The sequence below is a fragment of the Crinia signifera genome, chromosome 1, assembly GCF_055691185.1.
Source record: "Crinia signifera chromosome 1, ASM5569118v1, whole genome shotgun sequence".
Taxonomy (NCBI): domain Eukaryota; kingdom Metazoa; phylum Chordata; class Amphibia; order Anura; family Myobatrachidae; genus Crinia; species Crinia signifera.
This window is the reverse complement of record NC_139217.1, coordinates 317,823,417-317,850,267: the sequence shown is the minus strand read 5'-3', so window position 1 is coordinate 317,850,267 and position 26,851 is coordinate 317,823,417. Positions and strand designations below refer to the sequence as shown.

Sequence of the window (26,851 nt, the reverse complement as noted above, 5' to 3'; positions counted from 1 at the left end):
ATTTTTATGACTGCCTGTTAACAAGGTTTTTCAATAAAGTCATTTGTTAGTTTATTCTTATTACATCTGAATATATGTACATAGGCTTAACGTACTCGTACATGCAAAGTACACTCGGAAATAAATGAAAATGCAAATAAGAACACGCTAATGTCACCCATTAGTCCTACTTATTCAATATTAAATAAATCTTAATTGTAGTACAGGTTGAGTATCCTTTATCCAAACTGCTCCAGACTAGAAGTGTTTTGGATAACTGATCTGTATTTTGGAATATTTTTATATATCAATGATGTATCTAGCATTTTTGTTTGAAATACACACAAATATATTTTATTTATGCATGAAACAAAGTTTATGTACTATCTCAGGTACAGAATAATTTTCTTGCTAGTTACATATTATGTCCTCAGTATTCACAGCATTAGAAGAAAAAAATTATAATTATAGAAAACAAACAAACAAAAGACATTGGTTTAAACCTGCCAACCCTACATTAAGGAACATACAAAAGTATTCCTCTTTGCTGTTGCTGCTGGTAAGCCTACCAAGCACTGCTGGAAGTTTGTGTATATAAAAAAAAAAAGATATAAATAATTCACATAACTGAAATCACATTTATAGTGTAAATACCATTGTGTGGCCTGATTATGTCCACATTACTGGCAGGTATTTGAATACTTCCATTATCTCCATCCAAACAACGAGAGAAATTGGTTTGCATTAATTATTTACCAGGCTCCATCTCTAGTTTTCATGCAGCTAGCCTAAATGTTAACCAATAGGCATGTTGTCACACATGAGAATTGTGTATACTGAACCACAGCCTTCATGTTCCAGATGAGCTGTGACTGACTGACTGACTGGTTTAGAATCCGGCTTGTCATACATTTAGCATATGATATAATAAATGTTGCACAACATAGCATTCTTTTATTTTAAGTGCTACTGTTTTCCATCCTCCATCAGCAATCTACATTATACTACCTAGGTGATGTTGTCACCTTAACACTGGTATTTAGTAAAAGGGTCCCGTTTCCTCGGTAACACAACATAGCTGTGTGTGTATTTGTAACAGCTTAAGATTTTGTATTTTTTTTTTTCTAGTTAAATGAAGTCCCTTACCTTTGGCCCACCATTGGTGACTTGCACTAAAAATCTGATTTCAATTGTGCGGTCTCAACAGCCTTGTGGTTAAAACATATTGATACCTAATGGAGATTGGAAAATTTTCAATCGGAAACCACAGCAGTTAATGTAGCGAGGAACATGCATATACAGGTTGAGTATCCCGTATCCAAAATGCTCGGGACCAGCAGAATTTTGGATAACGGATTATTCCGTATTTCGAAATATTTTAATATTTCAATGATGTATTTGGAAGGATCTTGCATTTATGCTGTATAAACACATAATATACACACAAATATATTTTATTACCACATAAAATACACACAAACATATTTTAATTGTTCAAAAAACAAGGTTTCAAAACGTGAAACAAAATGTGTGTACTATCTCAGCACTGAATTTGAATGCCAAGCAATCATTGTCTTGCACATATATAGTGCCAGTTACATATCATGTCCCCAGTGATGCTGTTACATATGTCCCCAGTGAGTTTTTAGCAAAAAAAAATTTTTTTTTCACTTTCTGGAATGTCCGTATTTCTGAATAATTCGGATAACGGATATTCGTATACGGGATACTCGACCTGTACTATATTTGTGGTTGATGCACATGAATCTAGCAATGTTACTAGCAGCACCTCAGGAAGGGATATTGTTATATACATAGGTTTTCTATGTTATTTTGTTTACTTCAAAATATTTGTCTAACAGTAAAATGACAGAATTGGTATCCTGAATTAAGACACAAGCCTTTTGAGTATAACTTTCGTTGAGGTCTGAAATGTCATATGAATCCCATCTGAATACAGTTGTAACAATGTCCCAGAATTTCCTCGGAGTAAGAACAGTGAGCATAAGCAATGGTCCCGCAATAAAGGAGAAATTATTTGTGTGATTTTAAGGCCCGCTTAGCAGGGGCAGATTGATACCCCTTTTACACCGCCGAAAAATCCGGGTCAGCGGCGGGTCAGACCCGGATCTTCGGCGGTGTAAATCCCTAACGCCGTGTCCCTTTACTCAGGACTTCTACCCAGGTCCTGACCTGGGTAGAACACGGCTAGGACCTGGGTAGAGGGCGGTGTAAATGGGAACGCCGGGTCGGACGACCCGGCTCCCATTTACATGAATGGGGAACATCCAACCTGCGGACCGCAGCGTCCGCAGGTTGGACGGGTTGTCAGCCTGACACTGACAGCCGGCGCTGCTGTCTGCTATACCCTGCAGACAGCAGCGGGGGAGGGAGGTGAACGGATGCCTGTGTGCGGCATCCATTCACCTCCTGTGCGACGGCGGGGGGAGTGTGCGCGGGGACTGGGGCAGCCCAGCAGCTTACCTTAGTGCTGGGCTGCCCCCCAGCAGCATTCCGGTCTGGCAGCAGCGGTGATTGGCGCTTGGAGATGACATCATCCTGTCATCTCCAAGCACCGGGGGGGGAGTAGGGCGTGGGTGCGGGCCGGGCTGTCCGCCCGGTGTAAATTGCACTAAACGCCGGGTCGCACCCGGCTTGAATCTGGGTCTAAAAAAGCAGGGTGCGACCCAGCGTTTTGGTGTAAAAGGGGTATGATTAAGCTTGGAGAAGAGAGAAACTGGAGATAAAGCAGAGAAAAGGTAAAAGGAGATAAAGCACAGCCAATCAACTCCCAACTGTCTTTTTCAAACACAGCTGATTGGCTGGTGCTTTATCTCCTTTTACCTTTTCTCCGCTTTTATCTCCAGTTTATCTCTTCTCCAAGCTTAATAAATCTACCCCTCAGTCCCGGACAAAATGTTTGTATTCAATTGCAGTGACTATGGCTGCACATTCATCAAAACCACATGAATTTGGGTCAATTTCGCTGATACTCGTGGTTTTCGCCAATGCTGGATTTCCTGCCCTGTCATGGCAGCCCTCATATAATGGGTTAAGTCCCTTTCTCTGCTCTGAAAGACAGGCAATTTCTCTTAGGATATGCCCACCTCTCCTACATAAGCTCGCTCCTCCCCACACCCCTCAGTCTTTTTCTCTTTCGTCCAGTCCGGTGACACAGCTCCACCTTGGGATGTAGGAGGGTCCACAGGAGCCAGGCACCTATAGCTGAAGCTTTTCCCCTGACTGCAGGCTCCTCCCCTTCTGCATTCCCAGCATGCTCCAGTTCGTTTTAGGTGCCCACAGGAGTGGGTGCTTGGCTGACAGGCTGCTGCTGCAGCCGGCTTTTTTCTTTGGCTTTTTTCACTAGTTAGTGAGGATTTTATTATTTTATTAACTTTAGTGTTAGTGCAGGTTTTTTTCCAGTGTGGCTTCTGGCAGAAGCGCAGCACACTGAGAGCGCAGCAGAGGCTGATAGAAGCGTGTCCTATCAACGCTCTGTGTGCAGGGGTGTCTGTCTGCACAGCGCTTAACCCCAGCACTGCTGGGGGTTGCCTGGGCCCTAGGAGCGCTCCGGAACCGGCTCCTTACAGAAGGGGATCGTGGGGGAAGGACCTCCTGCGATGGCGCCCGCCATCTTGAAAGGGTTTACAGTCTGAAATCCCTCTGGGGAAGTGAAGACTGTTACAGGTGTCCAGCGATGCTGGACGACTCCAAGGGGGAGAAAGAAGGGGTGGCACTAGGAGGTGAGGAGACTACACTGGGGGAGCGGCTAAAGTGGGTAAAAGGCGCCAATTAAGGCTTCCTACCCCGCTGAAGCAGGGACTTGGTCCCTTCCTCTCTGTATGCGGGCGCCATTTTCTCTACAGAGTGTGAGCTGAAAGCTGATCTGGTCACGCTGCTGCACACAGTCTGACGTCTTCTGGAAGCGCTGCCCACGCTGAGGCTTGGAAAGTCACAGAAAACGGCTAACGGACAGATAAGTACCACTGTTTACACTGGTACTTTTGCTTGACATTGTGCACCGTGGGTTAATCATCACTGACACATGTGATGATGATGCTGTTGCTGTGGGGGGGAAGGAGCGCTGGACATGTCTTTAAACTGCAGTATTTGCGGGGTTAATTATTCATATGAACAGATGGACCAAGGGGTTGCCTGCCCTGCTTGTAAGTCTGTGCCTGGGGGGTCACTTGCCCAAGAGACTGAGCGCGAGCCAGCGTGGGCTGTGTCATTGGGAAGGTCTATGAATGCCCTGGTGGAGGTGGAGTTTAAGGTCTTCTGGTCCCAGTACTTCCTCCCTGAATTCGGTGGGGTCCATTGCCCCTGCGCAAGGGGACCCCATGTTGTTGCAGGTCATTCAGGACACCGCACAGGGGGTGCATAAAATGAATGCACTCATGGAAAAGTTTGCTAGAACTCCTGATAGTCCTTCCTCTAGACAGCCGTCGGTTCAACCTTCTGTGCTGGCTGACTCAGATGATGATGGTGTGTGTGCAGATGAATCTATTGATCATAGGGAAGAGGCTGACGTCTCTGTCCCTGGCATTGAGGATCTTATACTGGCTGTTAGACAGGCTTTAGACTTGTCAGAAGAGGATAGAGTGCAGGCTCAATGCATTTTTAAAAGGATGCGCAGAGAAGCTGTTACTTTCCCCTCAGACCCTGGTATGGTCTCTTTTTGTTAGGGGAGGCTTGGAGAGCACCTGACAAAAAGGTGCCTATGTCCAAGAGATATGCAAACATGTACCCCATGCTTGAAGAGCATGTTAAATTGTGGGAGAAAGTCCCATTGGTGGATGCGCCGGTGGCGAGATTGTCAAAGGCCACAGCTTTGCCAGTACAGGGGTCTGCTGCATTTAAGGACCCGGTGGATAAAAAAGTGGAAGGTTGCCTAAAAGCTGTATTTGAGGGAGTTGGATTTACACTCTGCTCCATTATTGCCTCAGCTTGGGTAGCTAAAGCTATGATTAAGTGGGCTGAGGCCCTGGGAGATCAGCTGCGGCCTGATTCTGAGGCTTTTATCCTAGCAGAAAAACTCAGGTGTGCTGCAGAGTACATCTCTGAGGCTGGGGAGGAGGGCGCTAAAATGGCGTCAAATGTTTCTGCCACTTCTGTGTCAGCCAGGCGAGCTCTTTAGCTAAAAGCTTGGGAGGCTGACAGTGATTCCAAGAAGGCCCTGGAAGCTCTTGAGTTTAAAGGGGAGCTTCTCTTTGGCTCTGAATTGGAAGCCATTATTAAACAGGCCACGGGAGGAAAGAGCACTTTCCTTCCTACCACCGCTAAGCCCTCAGGCTCTAAGTTTAGGGTTTTTAAACCTACTTTTCCCTCCTCCTTTCGTGGCGGTGCCTCTAGTAAGGGGCAAGCAGGAAGAGGTAGATTCCCGACGGGTAGAGGCAAAGCTACCAAGTCCAGATTTGGTCCCTTCAGTAAGAAGCAAGGGTCCAAGGGAGAGGATAAATCCTCCGCATGACGGGGTACAGGCTCCCCGTTCTGGCCTCAGAGTGGGGGGGTCGCCTCCTGCAGTATGGGGACTTGTGGGACATTCCAACATCCGACCCGTGGGTTCTGTCCATTGTCACAGCGGGCTGCCGGATAAATTTCATGGGGAATCCTCCAAAGAGATTCTTGCCCACCCCTTTACCAAGGGAGGCCAGAGCACGCAAACTCCTGTTGGAGGTGGCCTTGGCTCTCAGGGAAAAGGGAGTTGTGGTCCCAGTTCCTCAGGAGGAATGCAAGAAAGGGTTTTATTCAATCCTTTTCTTAGTACCCAAGCCAGACGGGTCAGTCAGACCCATACTAAATCTAAAATCCTTGAACCAACACTTATGGGTGGATCATTTCAGGACAGAGTCCCTGCGCTCAGTGCTTGGCAGCATAGAGCCAGGGGAATTTCTAGCATCAGTGGACATCCAGGATGCGTATCTCCACATACCAATTGGCAAGGAGCATCAGTCCCTCCTGCGCTTTGCAATAGGGGACACCCATTTACAGTTCCAGGCCCTTACCCTTTGGTCTGGCAACAGCACCAAGGGTATTCACAAAGGTGATGGCTGCGTCACTAAGACTCAAGGATATTGTGATTATCCATTACTTGGACGACCTGCTGTTCAAAGCAGAGTCAGAGAGCAAGTTTTTGGAACATCTGTCTGTGGCAACACAGTTCTTGCAGGAAATGGGTTGGGTACTAAATCTACCCAAATCCCATCTAATTCCGTCTCAGAGGCTATTGTTTCTGGGAGTAATACTAGACACCCATTTACACAGGGTTTTCTTGCCAGAGTCCAAAGCAAAGGACATCTGCCAGTTAGTCCTTCTTTTACTAAGGGCTCAGAGGCCCACAGTGTGGCAGGGGGTGAGACTGCTGGGCAAGATGGTAGCGACCTTCGAAACACTGCAATATGCCAGGTTTCATTCCAGAACCTTTCAGTGGAACATTCTATCCTGTTGGTCGGGGAATGCAAAAACTATGAAGCAAGAAAGTTTGCTTCTCTCCCCGGAAACGAAGGAATCATTAATCTGGTAGATGGACATAGAGACTCTGCAGCTCGGGCGGTCTCTTCTGTCCTGGGACTTGGTGGTAGTAACTACCGATGCCAGTCTCAGGGGTTGGGGAGCAGTTGCTCTTCATCTTCGGTTGCAGGGCCTTTGGTCGCAACAGGAGTCTAGACTCACAATAAACATTCTGGAGCTGCGGGCTGTCTGAAAGACTCTTTTGCAGGCCAAGGATTGCTTGAAGGGCCTGCCGATAAGAATACAGTCAGACAACGCCACGGCTGTGGTTTACTTAAATCTTCAGGGCGGGACTCGCAGCAGGATGGCTATGCGGGAAGTCTCGAAGATCTTTACCCGGGCAGAATGCAACATTCCGGTTCTATCTGCTGTCTTCATTCCGGGGATCCGGAATGTGGAAGCGGACTTTCTCAGCAGGGAGGACCTGCGGGAAGGGGAATGGTCTCTGCATCCGGAGTTATTCCAAGAGCTTGTGCATCGCTGGGGGCTCCCAGAGGTGGACTTAATGGCATCCAGTAACAACTGTCAGGTTCCAAAGTTCTGCTCCAGGATCAGGGACCCAGTTGCCTGGGCAGTGGATGCCATGACGGTTCAGCGGCCATTTCACCTGGTTTATATCTTCCCTCCGTTTCCAGTGATACCGAGGGTGTTGCGGAGAGTGAGGTCACAGCAAGTGCAAGCAATTCTGATTGCACCGAACTGGCCCAAGAGATCGTGGTACTCAGACATTCTGAGGTTATCAGTGGAGTCTTGGCCTCTTCCTCTATGTCAGGATCTGCTAAGACAAGGGCCGTTTCTTCACCAGGCCTCGCCGGCTCAGTTTGACGGCTTTGCTTTTGAGACCACCTTATTGAGGAAGAAAGGTCTCTCGGATGCAGTGATTCAGACTATGCTTAGGGCTCGTAAGCCAGTCTCAGCTGCAAATTATCACACAGTGTGGAAGATCTACATCAGGTGGTGTGAGCGTCAGAAGGTACACACCTCCAGATTCAGAGTATCCAGATTGCTGGAGTTCTTGCAGGATGGATTTTCTTCGGGACTCAGTCTGCAGTCTTTGAAAGTACAACTTTCTGCTTTATCCATTTTCTTCCAGAAAAGAATTGCTTTTCTGCCTGAAGTCCAGACCTTTTTACAGGGTGTAACAAGGTTAAAACCACCTTACAGGCAGCCAGTGGCGCTGTGGGATTTATCTTTAGTTTTATCTGTGTCACAGAGTTCTCCGTTTGAACCTCTAAGGTCGGCCGACCTGAAATATGTGACTTGGAAACTTACGTTCTTGTTGGCCATTGCTTCGGCTAGGCGTGTATCGGAGTTGGGAGCGTTGTCCTGTAAATCTCCACACTTAATTTTTCATGAGGATAGGGCTGTGCTTAGAACAGTACCTAAGTTTTTGCCAAAAGTGGTTTCCTCCTTTCATTTGAACCAGGAGATTGTCCTCCCGGTATTTTCCCCTCCCAGAAGGGGCCAAAAATAGGGACAAATTGAGAAAGTTAGACATAGTTTGCGCCTTGCGAATTTACGTGGACAAGGTAAAGGATATCCGCAAGACAGATCTGTTGTTGGTTCTGTTTGATGTGCATAAGCTAGGTTGGCCTGCTTCTAAGCAGACTATTGCCAGGTGGCTTAGGTCAGTAATTGCCTTTGCTTACACCAAGGTTGGTAGACCTGTTCCCTATAGGATTAATGCACATACCACCAGGTCAGTAGCTTACTCTGGGGCAGTGCGTCATAAGGCTACAGCGGAGCAGTTGTGCAGGGCTGCCACTTGGTCCTCTGTTCATACCTTTACCAAATTTTACAGGTTTCATGAGTTTGCATTGGAGGACGCCTCATTCGGACGGGCAGTGTTGAGAACTGGCGGTCTGAGCGTGCCCTCCCATAATATCGGCTCGTGAACGTCCCAAGGTGGAGCTGTGTCGCCGGGCTGGACGAAAGAGAAAAGGGGATTTTTGTAAGAACTTACCGTTCGAACCCCTTTCTCTGAGTCCAGTCCGGTGACACAGCGATCCCTCCCCTACGCTCAGTAAGTCATGCCGTGCATGTGTGTCATGTTATGGTAAGATGATTGTGCATTTAACCCCTTCCTGACACAGCATGTTTTTGCCTTCCTGACAGAGCCCTTTTTTTCAAATCTGACATGTATCACTTAAGTGGGGATAACTTTTTTTTGCTTTTACTTATCCCAGTGATTTTGAGATTTGTTTTTTCGTGACACATTGTACTTCAAGTTAGTGGTAAATTTTCGTCGATACAGTCTGTGTTTTTTTGTGAAAAATACCAAAATGTCGGAAAAAAATGGAAAATTTAGCAATTTGCAAAATGTTAAATTTTCTGCTTGTGAGACAAATAATCATACCACTCCAAAATAGTTAATAACTAACATAGACCATATGTCTACTTTATGTTTCCATCATTATTTCAACTTCCTTTTAATTTTTTTGGACACTAGGAGGCTTACAATATGAATAGCAAATTTTCAAATTTTCAAGAAAATTTCAAACACTGATTTTTTTTTAGGGACCAGCTCAGTTCTGATGTGACTTTGAGGGACTTGTATGTGAGACACCCCCATAAATGATGCCATTTCAAAAACTGCACCCCTCACAGTATTCAAAACAGCATTTTGGAAGTTTGTTAACCCTTTAGGTGTTTCACAGGAATTAAAACAAAGTGTAGGTGAAATTTCAAAATTTCATTTTTTTTGCAGATTTGCAATTTTAATACATTTTTCTAAGGAACACAGTAGATTTTACTAGAGAAATGTGACTAAAAATTGATTCCCCCAATTCTTTTGTTTTCATAAATATCCTATATGTGGCCCTAGTGTGTACGTTGACCAAACCACAGGCTTCATAATAGAAGGAGCACCTACTTGATTTTGGAGCCTCCTTTTTATGAGATTATTTTTTAGGCACCATGTAGGTTCTAGGCACCATAAGATGCTAAAAGTTAGGAACCCCCCCACAAGTGACCCCATTTTGCAAACTACACCCCTCAGGGAATTCATCTAGGGGTATAGTGTACATTTCAAACCCCCAGGGGTTTCACCAATTGTGGTACAACTGGGCAGTGAAAATGAAAAATTATTTTTTTTACACAAAAATGCAGTTCTGGCTCCAAATTTGTCATTTTCGCAAGGAATGAAGAAGACAAAGCACCCCAAAATCTGTGCCCCAATTTCTCCCGAGTATGGCAATGCCTCACATGTGACCAAAAAATACCAGTTGGGTGCATGGCAGGACTCAGAAGGGAAGGAGTGATATTTGGATTTTGCAGCACAGATTCTGGTGGAATGTTGGTGGGTGCTATGTCGCATTAGCAAGACCCCCCAAGCACCAATACAGTGGAACCCCCCCACAAGTGACCCCATTTTGCAAACTACACCCCTCAGGGAATTCATCTAGGGGTATAGTGTACATTTCAAACCCCCAGGGGTTTCACCAATTTTGATACAACTGGGCTGTGCAACTGAAAAATTACATTTTTTACACAAAAATGCAGTTCTGGCTCAAAATTTTTCATTTTCACAAGGAATGAAGGAGACAAAGCACCCCAAAATCTGTGCCCCAATTTCTCCCGAGTATGGCAATGCCTCACATGTGACCAAAAAATACCAGTTGGGTGCATGGCAGGACTCAGAAGGGAAGGAGTGATTTTTGGATTTTGCAGCTCAGATTCTGGTGGAATGTTGGTGGGTGCTATGTCGCATTAGCAAGACCCCCGAAGCACCAATACAGTGGAACCCCCCCACAAGTGACCCCATTTTGCAAACTACACCCCTCAGGGAATTCATCTAGGGGTATAATGTACATTTCAAACCCCCAGGGGTTTCACCAATTTTGATACAACTGGGCTGTGCAACTGAAAAATTACATTTTTTACACAAAAATGCAGTTCTGGCTCCAAATTTTTCATTTTCATAAGGTATGAAGGAGAAAAAGCACCCCCAAAATCTGTGCCCCAATTTCTCCCGAGTATGGCAATGCCTCATATGTGACCAAAAAATACCAGTTGGGTGCATGGCAGGACTCAGAAGGGAAGGAGTGATTTTTGGTGGTGGAATGTTGGTGGGTGCTATGTCGCATTAGCAAGACCCCCAAAGCACCAATACAGTGGAACCCCCCCACAAGTGACCCCATTTTGCAGACTAAACCCCTCAGGGAATTCATCTAGGGGTATAGTGTACATTTCAAACCCCCAGGGGTTTCACCAATTTTGATACAACTGGGCAGTGAAAATGAAAAATTACATTTTTTTACACAAAAATGCAGTTCTGGCTCAAAATTTGTCATTTTAACAAGGAATGAAGGAGAAAAAGCACCCCAAAATCTGTGCCCCAATTTCTCCCGAGTACGGCAATGCCTCACATGTGACCAAAAAATACCAGTTGGGTGCATGACAGGACTCAGAAGGGAAGGAGTGATTTTTGGATTTTGCGGCTCAGATTCTGGTGGAATGAATGGTGGGTGCTATGTGGCATTAGCAAGACCCCCGAAGCACGGTGAAATGATGAACCTAAAAATCCATAGATGGTATATTTTAAAACACTCCTTTATACATAGGCCGGGTTTGTCGGGGCAAGTGTCACACTGGAAAATAGTTTGCTTTCTTATTCCCTTTTTATAGCAAACTTTGCACCTTTTTTGTGTCCTGCCCTTTTTTCCAGTGGAGGGGATTTCATCAGGAAAATGCTGCCCTGGTACAATACGGGGGCCAGTACTGGAAGTACTAGAAGTACTGGGGCCCTCTGCCTGCTGGTTCCCAAATATTAGGCCCTTTATGACTTCCTCTTGAAAGTGCATAAATGTCCCCCTCTGGCCGGTAGAACGGAATAGCACGTAAGCGTTATACAGTGCCATCTGGATGATATACACGGCCAGCTTCTTGTACCAGATTTTTGTTTTCCGCAGGGCACTGTACGGCTTCAGTACCTGATCTGAAAGATCCACTCCGCCCATGTACCTATTGTAATCCAGGATACAATTAGGTTTTGAGGTGTGGGTACTGGTACCTCGTACAGGGACGGAGGTGGTACTGTCTCCGTGAATTGTTGTCAGTATAAGGACATCCCTTTTGTCCTTATATTTGACCAACAACATATTTTCGGTGCATATTCCCCTGCTTTCACCCCTTCTCATTACTTGGGCAATGTGCGTTTTTGGGAGGCCTCTTTGGTTCTTGCGCACAGTACCGCAAGCTGCTGTACCTCTTGAACCAAGGGCCTTAAACAGGGGGATGCTGGTGTAAAAGTTATCCACATAGAGGTGATAACCTTTATCCAGGAAGGGGTGCACTAAATCCCAGACAATTTTTCCACTAACACCTACGAGGGAGGGGGGGGCATTCTGGCGGTTCAATTCTTGAATCCTTCCCTTCATATACCCTAAACCTGTGGGTGTACCCTGAGGTGCTTTCACACAGCTTATACATTTTCAGGGACAGCAGACATCGTCCCTCTGTCACTGCGTCTCTAGACGCAGTGACAGTTTAAAGTCATGACGTACATTTATGCCATGTGTCGGGAAGTACATCCCGGCCATGACGTAAATGTACGTCAAATGTCGGGAAGGGGTTAAGATGTTGAGCATTGTACTGAGTTGTGTATCCTAGTGTGCTTTTTAAGTTTGAACTGGAGCATGCTGGGAATGCAGAAGGGGAGGAGCCTGCAGTCAGGGGAAAAGCTTCAGCTATAGGTGCCTGGCTCCTGCGGACCCTCCTACATCCCAAGGTGGAGCTGTGTCACCAGACTGGACTCAGAGAAAGGGGTTTGAACGGTAAGTTCTTACAAAAATCCCCTTTTTTTCTGTCTCCTTTCTGTTAGTAGGCAGGCTAGTAAGGTGTATGTTTTATTTTTGTTCTATTTCCTGTGGTCCAGTTGTGTTACTGTTATTGGGGTGAGAATGGGAGGCAGTACCATACCTTTTTATTTTTGTCCTATGCTGATGGCTGGAAACTTGGAGCGCCGTCCTAGGCTGTAAAGTGTCGGAATCCCGGTGGGTGCAGCATTCCGTTTGCCTGGGGTTGAGCGCAGCATGCTGGGGGAGTGTGCGTGCTGCTGGATGGGCACATGTGGATGACTCCAGGCGCTGGAGCCACTTGTGCATTCCATGCGGCGGAAGTGCCTTCCAGTGAGCACTTCCGGCATCAGTGTCTGAGTTTCCTGACATGTGCGCTACCTATTGTTCCACATCTCTTATGTCAAGGGCCACTGCAATATCAGAATCCCCACAATCTGTCATAAAATGGCATGGAAATGAGTGGGAGATGCTGAGAAATAAAGGCTTGTCTTTTCCAGTGATTGACCTCCTCATGCAAGCAATGAAAGTTTCCTTGGTTATATATTACAGAGTATGGAAACCGTTTATCACTTGTCTAAGCCCATATATGAGGTCTTCAGTGCTAGCATACCTCAAGTTTTACAATTTTTGTTGAAAGGATTTGAAAAGGGTTAGCAGTGTCTACCCTTCATAGCGGTGTTAAGTGCCCTTTTAGACAGGAAACTGTCAGGCGACAGTGCAGACAACTTGCTAGGTTTTGTCCGGTCATTAGAAGATTTAGGCCTCAAAGTAATTTGTCCCTCAATGGGATCTCTATTTAGTACTCAGTGGTCTCCTGTTACTACCATTTGAGCCATTGGAAATGGCTAAGCTAAAGTTTCTTATATGGAAAGTAATGTTTCTCACTGGAATATCTTCTGCTAGGCGACTTTGAGAGCTGCAGGCCTTGTAGACAGTAGAACCATATTTGAAGATTTTTTTTCCAGATAAGATTGTCTTGCGAACAAATCTGTAATTTTAAAGTAGTATCCTCATTCCACATTAATCAGGAGATTATTCTGCCATCCTTTTTTTCTAAGCCTAGGAATACGAAGGAAGAAATACACTGGATGTGGTCCGGGCTATATCTATTTGGACAGAGTCCGTTCTTTTAGGAAAAGCAAATAATTTTTTTTATTATCGCAGCAGGAGTAAGAAAAGGCTGTTCTTCTACTAAACAAACCATTGCAAGATGGCTTAAATTAACAACTACCTTTACTTATAATAAAGTTGGACGTGACGCTCCAAGAGTGATTAAGGCACAGAGCAGTGTTCATGGGCTAAAAAGGCCCAGGTGTTAGGGAGAGACATGTGCAGCAGCAACTTGGTCCTCGATTCATCGGATGTGTCAAAGGATTCCTTTGGTGGCCATGTGGTGAGCCATCAACTTCATGGCAGTCCATTTTTGTTGTTTTCTTAGGTTCCAGGTCAGAGACATTCAACAGACCTGAGGGGTGTGGGGAGGAGCAAGCTTTTGTAGGAGAGGTGGGCGAATTCTAAGAGAAATTGCCTGTATATCAGAGTGGAGAAAGGACTTAACCCATTATGTGAGGGCTGCCATTAAGTATTTAGAAGAAATTGTATTATTTTAAGTATAATCCGCTGTTTTTCACCCGGCGTTTCATCCGGGATTGAATATGGTGCTGTGTGTGTGTGAAGCAAAAAACATGCGATGTGTATGCTACCCTAATATTCAAATATGTCTGCAGATGAAAACTGTTTCTGTGTGTGATTGGCACTTTCTAGTGTAAGCTGGGCAGCTCTTTCCTTTTTGAAGCACTTGAGGACGTTTTCTGTTGATCTTTAGTTGTACCAAATCACTGTTGACAATTTTTTTTTTTTTTTTCCCTGAAGGCTTTGCAGTATGCATTCTTTGATTTTAGAACCTTTCATCTGGAGGAGTACCAGCATTATGAGGTGAGGATTTGTAGGAGTAATTTTTTGAAACAGAACGGCCAGTCTGCTGCCATTTTATGACCTAAACCTTAATCTTCTTTTTTCTTAGAGAGCAGAGAATGGTGATTTAAACTGGATAATTGCAAATAAATTTCTAGCTTTCAGTGGACCTCATCAGAAAAGTAAAATTGAAAACGGTAAGTAGTTAAATGGTTCCTGTATGGAAATATCATGGAGATTAGTAAGTTTCCAATATTTTCATTAAAATAAGCCACATTATTGGAATCCTAGAATTAGTTATGTATTTAGGTCCTAAAGAAATGTGGACAGCACTAAAATTTGGCATTGGCTGAAACTCGCCAACTTTTAAATCCGTTTTTTTTACATACCTCTTAAAGACCCAAATATACAGTATAGAGGTCAGGGGCCCAGATAATGTTCCTGCAAATGACCTATCAGAGAGAAGCAAATCTGAAACTGTAATGTCCACCACATTCTTTATGTATACCTATGTAAACAAATTAGGAACTAGCCTTTAAAGTTTAAAATGTTAGGAACTAGCCTTTAAAGTTTAAAATGTACCTTTTTACCTGGTGTCTCCTTGTACAGACCTCAGAAACTCACTCCATGTAATGCAGCATGTAGAGCCCTGATGGCTACAGAAACGGCAGTGGCTGAGATTAGCATATGGAGTCAGATACTTGTATGGCTCATTTTTACCCTTTCTTTTTTTTGGTGGGAGTAGTATTTAACAAATAGGACACAATAGGCACAAGTTTTTCTTCTGGAACTTTGGATGTGGTTAAGTTCAATAAGGTTGTTTCTAAATAGCTTGCATCTAAATACAACTTGTCTAAGTGGCCATGTATAATAAATCACCTGTCCCTTGTTACTGATTTCCTTTCTCTCTTCAGGTTACCCTCATCATGCTCCTGAAGCTTATTTCCCTTACTTTAGAGAACATGATGTTTCAACTATTATTCGTCTAAACAAGAAGATGTATGATGCAAAGAAATTCACAGATGCTGGCTTTGACCACCATGATCTTTTCTTTGTTGATGGAAGTACTCCAAGTGATGCCATTGTTAAGAAGTTCCTGAACATCTGTGAAAATGCGGAAGGCGCTATAGCGATACACTGCAAAGGTTTGTGCTAATTCATCATGTTCTGTATTATAGTAACTTCCATTCATTTTCACCGCTCTGCAATGTTTCTCCTTTTACTCGCTAGACTGTTCACAATTTTTTTGTGTGTGTGTAGCGCAGTGAATAGACTGCTTCTATTATTTATATAATATTTTCTCCCACTAGTGCTTTAAAGAGAAGGCTATAACTAAACTTTTTTGTATTTTGTACTTTTTACACTAACCTGTTTTAATCCTAGGTCTTCTTTAGAGGGTCTTCTTTTCAATGTATTCAATTATTTACTAATCCAGTGGTTCCTAAACTTTTTTTTTAGCCCCAAGTATCAGAACATTTTTCACGGAACCCCTAGCCCAAATATTTCTAATTGAGAAAATACGAAATAAATATTAAAGTTAATTGTGTTTTTATCTATTCCTTAGTGTCAGTTATGTGATGGGGCACAGGATTCACTTCTGTTTGTCTAAAATTTGCCTATTACATTGGTCATTAAAATTATTTGAACCAATCCAGGGCACCCCTGCAAGTTCTTCAAGGCACCCCAGGGTGTCACGGCACACAGTTTGGGAACCACTGTACTAATCACTGCTTTATCCAGTTTATTTGAGGCATCATGGGTGTTATTAAGGAATCATCACAAAATTGTGATTGACACCTGAGGTAACTTTTCCTCCTGTATCCAAAATTCCAAACCAAATTACTTTATCTGCCTTATGTTTGTATTACAGTAAAAATGCATGTTTTTCGAACAGACTTAAAAACACTAGGTTAAATCGACATTCGACAGCCTTTTTTTTTTTTTTTTTTGGTGTACATAATTACCATACAAAAATCAGCATAGTACCATACAAATCTGAGTACAGTGGTGGACGTGGAATGGCCTGGAATGACCCTTCCTGGAAACTGACATGGAATGACCCTTCTGCATTATTTTCAAATTGTCTTTTAAGCGCGTTGAATCCTGTTTGGGGGAAAAAGCACTATGTAAATCTTGGCTGATACAGGTACACCACCGATTTTCCGGCATCATTGGTTCCAGTGCCATGCCGGATTATCGAAGGATTTCTAGTTTTTACTAATTTTGCACCTTCAGTACATTTCTAAAGCAATAAATAGTCAAATATATGCTACAGCATAATATTAATGAATGAATAAACACAGTAGTGTATACAAAACTGTTTATTACAGTGTACTACGTGCTGTATAAGCAAAACAGGTATCAGGTATATTTTGAACGAACATTAACAGTAAGTGCAGTATGAATGAAAGTCTTGCTGGGACCTTGAACGCCATATCAGCCCCACTGCTGCCTGCTGTGTCACCTGCGGGATCCTTGGAAGCTGTACCCAGTGGCACTTGCTCATGCTGTTTGTTCCGCCGATGTGCGGTACTTGCTTTGACTTCAGACACCATGATGTCTGTGTCACGTGCAGTGTCCACGGAAGCTGTACTCACTGACACTTGCGCCTATTGCGTGTTACGCCCATGTGCAGAAAGTGTTCAGGATTAAGAGTTCATCAACCTCTTTTAATCTGGACAATTTACAATTTTGCTTTGTCCGGATTAAAAGATGTCCCTAAACTCCATTTAATCCGGACAAATCAAAATTGTCCGGATTAAAAGAGGTTCCGGACCAAAGGTTGCCGGAAAATCCGTGGTGTACCTGTACTTAGACAGCAGATTACAAAGTAGACACTCAAGTTCTGTGTCCCTAGATTCCAGCTTCCTGTGTATTCCTAAAATACGTAGCTTTTAGTAATTACTTTTCTACATTACCATGTTACAAATTCAGCTTTACTATTTCTTTTTTGTAGGTTTTTACATTATCGAATAATACAGTACTTTATTAGTTTTAAACAAACATGGGAAGATTATCTACACCATATTGTAGTAAATAAGTTCTGTTTTCACTGCATTTTTTTCAAAATGGCGGTCTGGATTCCGGCGTTGGTATTTTGACCGCCGGGATTTTGACTCCATCCGCTTCCATCAATATACTCTTTGAAAACCTACAATGAAACCCCTGACATTATGGAAATTTTACGTTTTATGGTTTCATTTGGAAGCGGCAGGAACGTACACATTCTTTATCTCCTAGCTCTGTCTGGGATACATTCAATTTATTTAAAATCAAGGACAAAGTCCTAGCATCCTTTATTTTAATTTGGTAGTTTTGCAGCTACAGGTGTAACCATTTTTAATCCGTAATACAATTCATTCCCATTTTGCTTTTCTGTTGGGTATACTGTAAGTATAGATACTTACAGCTCTGTTTTGGCTTATTTTATATAAACCCCAATCTTTTTTTATTTTTATATTTTCAACACCTATCCTATATAATAAATCTAATCCTGTTACTCATGTATTGATCCTTCTGGCTCGAGGATGTCTGTAGACATGATGTTTTAGTGGGTGATATAGTAATGTGAGGTTTTCTTCAAACCTTTTGGATTACATGTGTTTTGAAACTTTTTTTTTTTTTTCGAAATGCCAAACTGCAGGATAAACTGAAACGTTTCTTGTTGGACCTAATTAAAACAAAACCCTCAATGTGTATGCTGGTTCTTTCCGGTTTCCAATGGTTTATTTAGTCTAGTTAAGTAAAATCTGTCTCTCTTCAGCTGGTCTAGGTCGCACCGGTACTCTTATAGCATGCTACATTATGAAGCATTACAGACTGACTGCTACGGAAGCCATTGCTTGGATTCGAATATGCAGACCTGGCTCAGTGATTGGACCTCAGCAGCACTTCCTGGTTGAGTAAGTATTAATCAAAAGGAAGCACTTTTTTTTTGTAGATGAAAAACTTGTTGGGGTTGGCATAACATCCATTTAAAGTTTCTTTGTAAACCTACCTTTTGCTGTGGGGGTGCCCAGTTAGGGCAGGGGGTGGGAGGAGTCAGACTGCGGGATGTTGTAATGCTGCAGAGCTTGGTCAGGCTGTGGGAGGCAGGGGATGGTAATGCCTGTGAAGGATGGCGCTGTATGTACCAAGGGTGCCAGATTATAGACTGGGTACCTGTAGATGGAAATTTGGTTACTCGCTGGAAAATCATAGGTTTTCTTATTTACAGTAGGCAAATGAGTCTTTGGAATGAAGGAGACCTACACCATAAAAAACACAGAGACCATGAAAATACCAGCAACGTCTCGGTGACTTTCATCCTTTCTGGGGTGGATGATATTTCTCTTCATGATGATCTGGACAAAGCTTCTGGCAAAGAAGACATTGATTTGGTAATCCTTTGAAAATGTGCGGTATATATATTAAATGGCCACATAAAGCCGGCAATTATATAATTTTTTTTATTTGTGCTGAGGACGATGCATTCAATTATATTTATGGAGCAAACACTTTGTACTATTTCTCTTTTCATGTAATTACCCAGCGTGCACTGAAGCCTCTTATTCTGGGGTGCTTTGGTGTCCCTTTGGAACAAGGCAGTGCCTCTTGCCGATGATGATCATCATGTTGTACTGCAAAATGTAACTAGCTTATAGTCACTTCTTAGACAATTTTCTGCTTTAGGAATTTGTAATCACTGATGGTAATTGATAAGCTGTGTTCCAATAGAGGCGCAATGTATGTGGAGTTTATATTTCATTTTTGTCCCCTCCGCCCTGTCAAAGCAAGAAACCAATCTGACCCTTTGGGTGGATTACATAAAATATGCTAATTAGATGACTAGCACATGCAATTTCACATCTCTCTCATGGTTTAGAATAATTTCCTTTACAAATGTAATAAAGTGCCTATTTAGATAGGGTCATGTAATGGAAATATGTATCTTTTTATATGTACTTAATATTTTACAAATGTTGTACAGTATAGTGATGAAGATGCTGATGATGAAGCATGCAACGTGACGCAAGGCGATAAACTTCGTGCATTGAAGAGTAGAAAGCAGAGCAGAATATCCTCTGCAGCGCCACTCTCGTAAGTTACCCTTACCCTATTTTTGTATTGTACCTCCCATCTCCCTGTGCACCAGTGTGCTGTTTTGGTACTTGTTTCCTAGCACGACTCCCGTCGTGGGTGATCGCATACCTTAACTTAAGGTATGCGACCAACTCGATTTTAGGGCTATTTTTAGCCTTTTTCCCGACAATTCAAAAATCGCGTCCATCGCATGCCTTAAATTAAGGCATGCGATGCGACTGACGCGTTTTAACATTGAACGCATTGTATTCAATGTTAAATTCCTATATAAAATCGGGTTCATTGTATGCCATTATAATGGCATACAATGCGACCATTGCGATGGACCTGATTTTACATAGGGAACAATGTTAAATGGGCCAATGGACCCAATTTTTCATTGTATACCCACCTTGATGGGTAATTTACATGACAAATCCCCCCCCCCCATTGTAAACGCCACCCCATGATGAACGCCAACCCGAAGCGTGTCGAGCGCAGAGGGGCGGCGGTATGCATCCTCCGACCTTTTCATATCCCCACTATCCACGTCGGAGTGGAGTTGATTTTATATAGTGTGGCGAGCGCGAAGCGTGGCGAGGGGACGCGTAATACCTGTGAAGTAATGCGTGTCCCATCACGGGGCTCGCTGCGCTCGCCACACTACATAAAATCAACTCCACGCCGACGTGGATACTTTGGTATGAAAAGGTTGGAGGACGCGTACCGCTGCCCCTCGCGGGCTCGCTGCGCTCGTCACGCTTCGGGTTGGCGTTCATCGTGGGGTGGCGTTAACAATGGGGAACCATTTGACCCATCAGGGTGGGGAAACAATGAAAATTGGGGTCTGGGGGGCATTTAACATTGGGGCCAATGTAAAATCGGGTCTCGGGGACCATTTTACATTTTTTCCAATGTAAAAATCGAGTCTATCGCATGCGATTTGGTTGCATGCAATCGACGCGATTTTTTTAGGACCCGATGGATACAATTTCCATAGCTGTCGCCGTGCTAGGAAACAAGTACCGCTGTTTTTGTACTTCTAAACATTAATTTTGGTATACTGCAGGCTTGAAATTAACTGTCAACTAGCAACCGCATTTTAGAAGCGCAAAAAAGATACTATTGTTTATAGAGCCTAGGTTGTAAAGTGCAAAGGTTTCATTCTTTTATGACCTCTAACTTTGTTAAATAAGAGCATTCATACCGCACCTTCATGTTTTATCTTTTGCTGCTGTCCATTTTGAATATTAGATCTATTTTTTTGAGGTCTCTCATTGGTCAGGTTTGTGAAAATGTAGATTTGAAATGACATCAGGAGAGGCAGAGAGCGGTTTTGGGTAAAGAAATGATCTCTTCATCAGTAACTCGTTATCATATTGTTGCATAACTTAAACCTGTTAATGTATATTGCACTTGTTTGCAGCTTATAGTAATGCGTTGATTCCCTCCATACTTTATTATAATATCCACATCGTTGTTTATTAAATGCCCAGTTTTGGAAGTCCAAAGATCTAGTTCAGATTCTACATTGTTTTACTAAAATTATTTGTCCAATATTTTATTTTTTAAATCTGTGAATTCTTTATTTTTTTTTTATTTTTTATATTGCATTTTTATTGAATATGCATCAACATAAATGGAGGGGCACGAGTGATAAAAAAAAAAAAAAGGTTCTTAGGGTGGTTAAACAGTGGGAGGAAGAACAGACGCTCACAGACATCTGTCATAAATAATACTGTATAAGAACAAGAAGGCTGTACTAGGTTTGCCATCTTTTTTAAAAGGCAATAAAAATAATTGTTTTTGTTGTATGGCAAACATCCAGTGTAGACTATGATTTGGAGTGTGCTGCCACGGTAGTGTCTAGATCCCCTTCAGTTTTGACAATTTTCCCATCATGCCCTAGGTCCACGTATACCTGGAGGGGGAATCTGTGGCGAGCGAAGCGAGCCACTGTGCCCGAAGCATGCAAGCGTAGTGAGCCCGCGAGGGTACAGTGCAGCTAAATTAAAACAAAATAACCTACACCTATGTGAATTACAGATAAAATAAAAAAACGTTGTGAGGGCATCTAACATCTTCCGCCCTCACTGAACATCACATCCTGTAATCAAAACTGAAGGGGATCTAGTCTCTACAGTGCTGCCACTAGACAACACCTGTTGAAGTACATTCTCTAATGCATTGGCTATATCTTCACATATTTTAATCTTTTAATTCTTTATTTTATGAGTTTCATTGTGACCTTCCCGGACCATTAATAAAATTGCATATTCTTGCCTGAAAATTCAGACATTAAAAGGTTTCCAAATCTACAATGCTTATTTTCTGACAGTTTATTTTGGGTTCATTAGATGGGATTGGGATTACTGGTTGTAGTTGTATTACTATGGATACCAATTTGAGGCAAACTGTTACTGCTGAATTAAATGGTGCCAGAATACTCCTACACCAGTGATTTTCAAAATATGACCTGCCATCTTTTGTGGAACTACATATCCCAGCACGCCCTAATATAATCACTCTAAACACTTCTAAATTCTATGTATAAACTTGTAGCGATGTTTATGAACAGTCTGAATTTTCAGAACATGAATCAAATTCCATTTGATAAAGGACTGGTAACCTTCTAAACACATAGGTCTACTTCTCAGAGATTATACTTATTTGGCATGTGTGTGTGAAGCAGTGAATATGAAGATGTTCTCTCCGGGGTCGGGAAGCTTCAAGAAGTGTAGAGTGATAAACAACCAGCTCCTCGCTGTTATTTTTCAAGTGGTTTGTAGCATGACAGTTAGGGGCTGATTGGCTGGTATATTACCACTCTCGATTTGATCTTTTTTTTGAAGCTTCATGCCTCTGTCCCTTAGTTTGAAATGTAAATGAAAGCACTAAAGCAGAGAATAGTGCATTATCTTGGATGGCACAATACAGTTTTGTAATTAGTGTGAGTATTCCAGGGTGGTCGCTGTGAGGAGCCTCCTCTGCTAATGCACTTACCAGGTTCCAGTGTGTACTAGAGAGACGTGCCGCATTGTTCCTGAGAGATGTTCTATGCTTCACTCTTGTCCTACAAGAGTTCTTTCATTCATAATTATCTAATTCTACGCCATCCAGAATAGAGCTGATATTTAACCAAAATCACTCCATAGTACATAAATATTGTATTATCAATTGAGCCAGACTGTAGTACACTTTGTTTTTGTTAGACTGTTCACGGACATCACTTGACAAATGCTAATTGTAATTATTTGGGCAATTATTCACCAGAATTCTTTCCGAATGATCAAATTAATTTGGTCTTGTTCCATACAAAGTCTGACCCTCTGTGGAGTAGTCAAGTGTTTTATATACCACACTAATTAACAGAGCATTTTAATTGTTTTTGGCGCACTTTCATTTTGTCATGGGAGATTTTAGCCTTAGTAAAGCGCCTAACCCATCTAAAGTGCAGCTTAGCATGTCTAAACCACGGACTTATGCTCACCGCGTCAGAAGGCTGCAAGCAGAAATGTGTGCGCCAGCGATTTACACACTATAATGAGTGCTGCTCATAAAACAATTGAATTTCCTCCCCTGGGTTTAAGCAGACTTCTGACTTTCAGGGTTTATATTTACATAGTTTAATATTTATCAAAGCAACATTTTATCGTGTATGTTTTGATTTTTATATTGGTACATAAATGATCAGTGGCTTATGCTCAAACTTACACAGACCAGATATTTATAACTAATTTATCAACAACAGTCTGTCCATGGTTTTTACATATACGCACCAAAGCTTACTGGGGCAGATGTATTAAAATGCTAATTTCAATTAAATATATGGTCCCACTTCTCCACAATATCGCAATATAACCTGTTTCCCACCAATGTATTAATGTTGTGGCTTGTGAAATTTGATTATGGTATATTGTATGCAAAGCTTTCCTTTTTTTTTCTTTCTCCTTCATACTTCATGGCAGCCATTACATTGGGTTCATCTCTCTCTCTCTCTCTCTCTCTCTCTCTCTCTCTCTCTCTCTCTCTCTCTCTCTCTCTCTCTCTCTCTCTCTCTCTCTCTCTCTCTCTCTCTCTCTCTCTCTCTCTCTCTCTCTCTCGTAGTTTTTTCCCCTAGGACCAGACTCCTCCTCTTCCATATCCTATATAACTGAGCACCTCCCCACTGGACGCCAGTGGTGTTGTCCAGAGCAGGGGGAGAGGCAGCGGCAGCATGTCCGGCGTGGTCACTAGTCCCGGCGTGTGTTTGTAGCTGCGCCGTGCGGCAAGTGCCGGAGGAAGTGACGCGCAACTTCCGGCACGCATACACGCGGTCTGCTTTCCACAGCAGGCCGCGTGCGTTTCAAATACCGGAAGTGCCGGTATTTATAGCGCCTGGCCGGTGTAACAGGCGCTGCTGTTTACTTACAGTGTGTGTGGAGAAGTCAGCCAAGGAGGTGTACTGAGTACTAGCACTGCACATTATGGAGGATGCCACTCCCAAACCAAACGTACCGCTGCCCAGGTGAGTCCTCTGTGAGGACTGGTTCTTTACTTTTTGCTGAGGTTAGGAAAGATAGTTAGTACATTTCTTTTGTCGTTTTAGTGTGCCTGTGGTTGCAAAAAAGAAATCAGCCAAGAAGAGATTGGATGAGATATGCCCTGAATGTGACAAATCATTTACTGGGGAAAATGTGTTGTGTAGAAATTGTCTGCAGAAGAAAGAAGCTGCTTCTGTGTCTAACCAAATCTCTGAGCTTAGAGAATGGATGGAGAAGAATTTTGTATCAAAAAAGGAGTTTTCTAGCAGCAAGAGATCTAGATCACAAACCAGTTTGGATCTGGATGATGGTGGATCAGTTATTTTGGGGTCTGATTCCACTGCTGAGTCAGGGGAAGTCATTGAAGAAGAACGACTATTTGATTTAGGTTTAGTAGAAGTGGTGTTGAAGAACCTCTATAAAACTCTGAATTACAAACAACCAGTAAAGACAGAGTTGGACACGCTGTTTGAGGACAGATCAAGGAAGGGCAGGTGCTTCCCTGTCCATAAAGTTGTTAAAGACATATTAACTAAAGAATGGAGTAATGTAGACAAACGAGTGGGTTCCTTTAAGAGGGTCGATAAAATGTTCCCTATTGAGGATGAGGACTTTTTGAAATGGAGTAACATCCCTAAGATAGATGCAGCCGTATCTGAAGTCACCACTCGTACAACCATACCATTGGAGGACGGTGCGTCCTTAAAAGACCCCATGGAGAAAAAAATGGAGAGTGCATTAAAGTGGTTACATATATCAACATCGGTGTCGATGAAGTCAGGTGTAGCCATAGCTTCCCTTTCCAGAGCATTAAGAATTTGGTGTGCAGCATTGCAGGATGACTTGCAGGACAGAGCATCTAGTGACCAGATGAGCAAGAGTCTGGCGCAGATTCAGATGGCGGTAGATTACGTCTGTGAGGCATCATTAGATGTTTTGGATTTCTCTGCCAAGTCTCTAACTTCAGGGGTTGTGGCCAGAAGGGCCCTTTGGTTGAAATCTTGGGTGGCAGATTCGCACTCCAAGAATAAACTTGCGACACTTCCATATGAAGGTGCCTTTCTATTTGGAAGTAAACTCGACCTCATGATAAAGAGGATGTCGGGTGGCAAATCTGTGAGGTTGCCTCAAGATAAGAGAGGCAGGTTTCAGTCCTACTCCAACAGGCAGTCATACAGGCAAGCCAGATCATACAGGCCGGGTAGGCCGTTTCGCGACAGGTACACTTCTGGTACAACGCGTGCATTTTTTCGCCAATACATCAAAAAGAGGCGAAAGCTCTGGCGCAAGTCAGAAACAGTGACGCCAGATGCCCCATAGAGCAGGTTCCAGTGGCAGGGAGGCTTCTGGAGTTTGCTCATATGTGGGAGCAAAGCATTTCAGACAAATGGGTGCTAGAGATAGTAACACAAGGTTACCGTTTGGAGTTTCTTTCAAGGCCAAGATTGGGAAAGTTTTTGAGTTCCAGAGTGCCTCTGCTAGAAACAGAAAAAGAGGTTTTTAAGTTACGTTTGCAAGCACTTATCGACACAAATGCGGTAGAAGTCCCAGAAATAGAAAGGGGACTAGGATATTATTCCCGTTTGTTTGTGATAAGCAAAGGTGTCAGGCGGATTCAGAACTATCCTCGACTTGAGGAGTTGAAACGATCGCCTAAGAAAAAAGAAGTTTCACATGGAAACAACCAAATCGATTTTGATGGGGATCAGAAAAGACGATTATCTAGTGGCAATCGATTTTAAAAGATGCGTATTTTCACATCCCAATTTTTCCAGGCGACAGAAAATATCTGAGGTTCGCCATAGAAGAAAAGCACTTTCAATTCACGTACCTGCCGTTCGGCCTGACTTCATCCCCTCGAGTCTTCACGAAGGTTCTGGTGGTTCTAGTAGAAAGACTAAGAAGACAGAAGATTTATGTTATGGGCGTATCTAGACGACAAACTGATAGCAGCACGGTCCGAGGAAGAAAGTGTTATCGCACAAGATTACACCATCAAGTTTCTTCAAGATCACGGGTGGATGATCAATTGGGAGAAGAGCCGACTCATTCCTTCTCAGAGCATTCAATTTCTAGGTATCCTAGTGGACACTGTCTTTCCAAATATCCCTCTCAGAAAGAAGGTGCGAAAAAATCCAGCAGTTGATTACACTTATTTACAACGATCCCCACATATCCCTAAGAACTGCAATGAGTTTACTGGGGATGATGGCCTCAGCAGTAGAGGTAACTCCTTGGGCGAGAATTGGGTGATGAGGCCACTGCAATGGTTCCTTCTAAGATTCTCCAAAAGCCACATGTCGTTGGATCAGATAATAACAATCCCAAACGCAGTAAGAGAGTCTCTGGTATGGTGGAGTTACGAATGTCTGAGAGAAAGAAAATGGGCACTAGAAAGTCCAACGTTCGTAGTAATAACTACAGATGCCAGCGCCTCCGGTTGGGGTGCACACGGGTTGGGCAAATCGTGCCAAGGAAGGTGGTCGATGCTAGAAAAGGAATGGTCATCAAACCACAGAGAATTGAGGGCAGTATGGCAGGCGATAAAATTCTTTGCAGAAGGTATTAAACCCATCTTCGAGTGTTCTCAGACAACATCACAACGGTCTCTTATATCAACCGCCAAGGGGGTACAAAAGTCGGGTGTTGCTAGACGAGGTGGAGAACATAATGTCTTGGGCCGAAGTAAATCTCCAGTCTATCTCAGCGTTGCACATTCCAGGAGAGGAAAACCAAATTGCAGACTTCTTGAGTCGCAGTACATTAGTTCCAGGCGAATGGGAACTAAAGCAGTCGGTTTTCCAGCTAATAGTAGAGCGCTTCGGCGTGCCAGAAATAGACCTCATGGCATCATCAGTCAACAAAAAAGTCCCTCGATTCTTCTCAAGGTACCAGACGCAGGGGTCGCGCCGGATCGATGCCCTGTCGCAGAAGTGGAACTATGCTCTAGCTTATGTGTTCCCGCCTTTTTCCCTCATTCACAGGGTACTGTGGAAAATCAGGACAGAGAGGTGTCAGGTGATAATAGTCCTACCGTTCTGGCCCAGGAGGGCTTGGTTCCCGATG

The 26,851-nt window shown here is 43.2% G+C and overlaps 1 protein-coding gene across 9 annotated transcripts in view; it reads left to right on the top strand.

Annotated features, from left to right (window-relative positions):
• Positions 1–26,851, top strand: part of CDC14B (cell division cycle 14B) — a 67,989-nt gene that overhangs the window by 29,395 nt on the left and 11,743 nt on the right. For all 9 annotated transcript variants that reach the window (XM_083187137.1, XM_083187153.1, XM_083187129.1 and 6 more), the window contains 6 exons: positions 14,160–14,222; positions 14,311–14,398; positions 15,116–15,346; positions 17,965–18,103; positions 18,418–18,580; positions 19,171–19,280. In XM_083187137.1, coding sequence (XP_083043263.1) covers positions 14,160–14,222; positions 14,311–14,398; positions 15,116–15,346; positions 17,965–18,103; positions 18,418–18,580; positions 19,171–19,280 — 794 coding nt within the window. The remainder of the gene's footprint in view (positions 1–14,159; positions 14,223–14,310; positions 14,399–15,115; positions 15,347–17,964; positions 18,104–18,417; positions 18,581–19,170; positions 19,281–26,851) is intronic.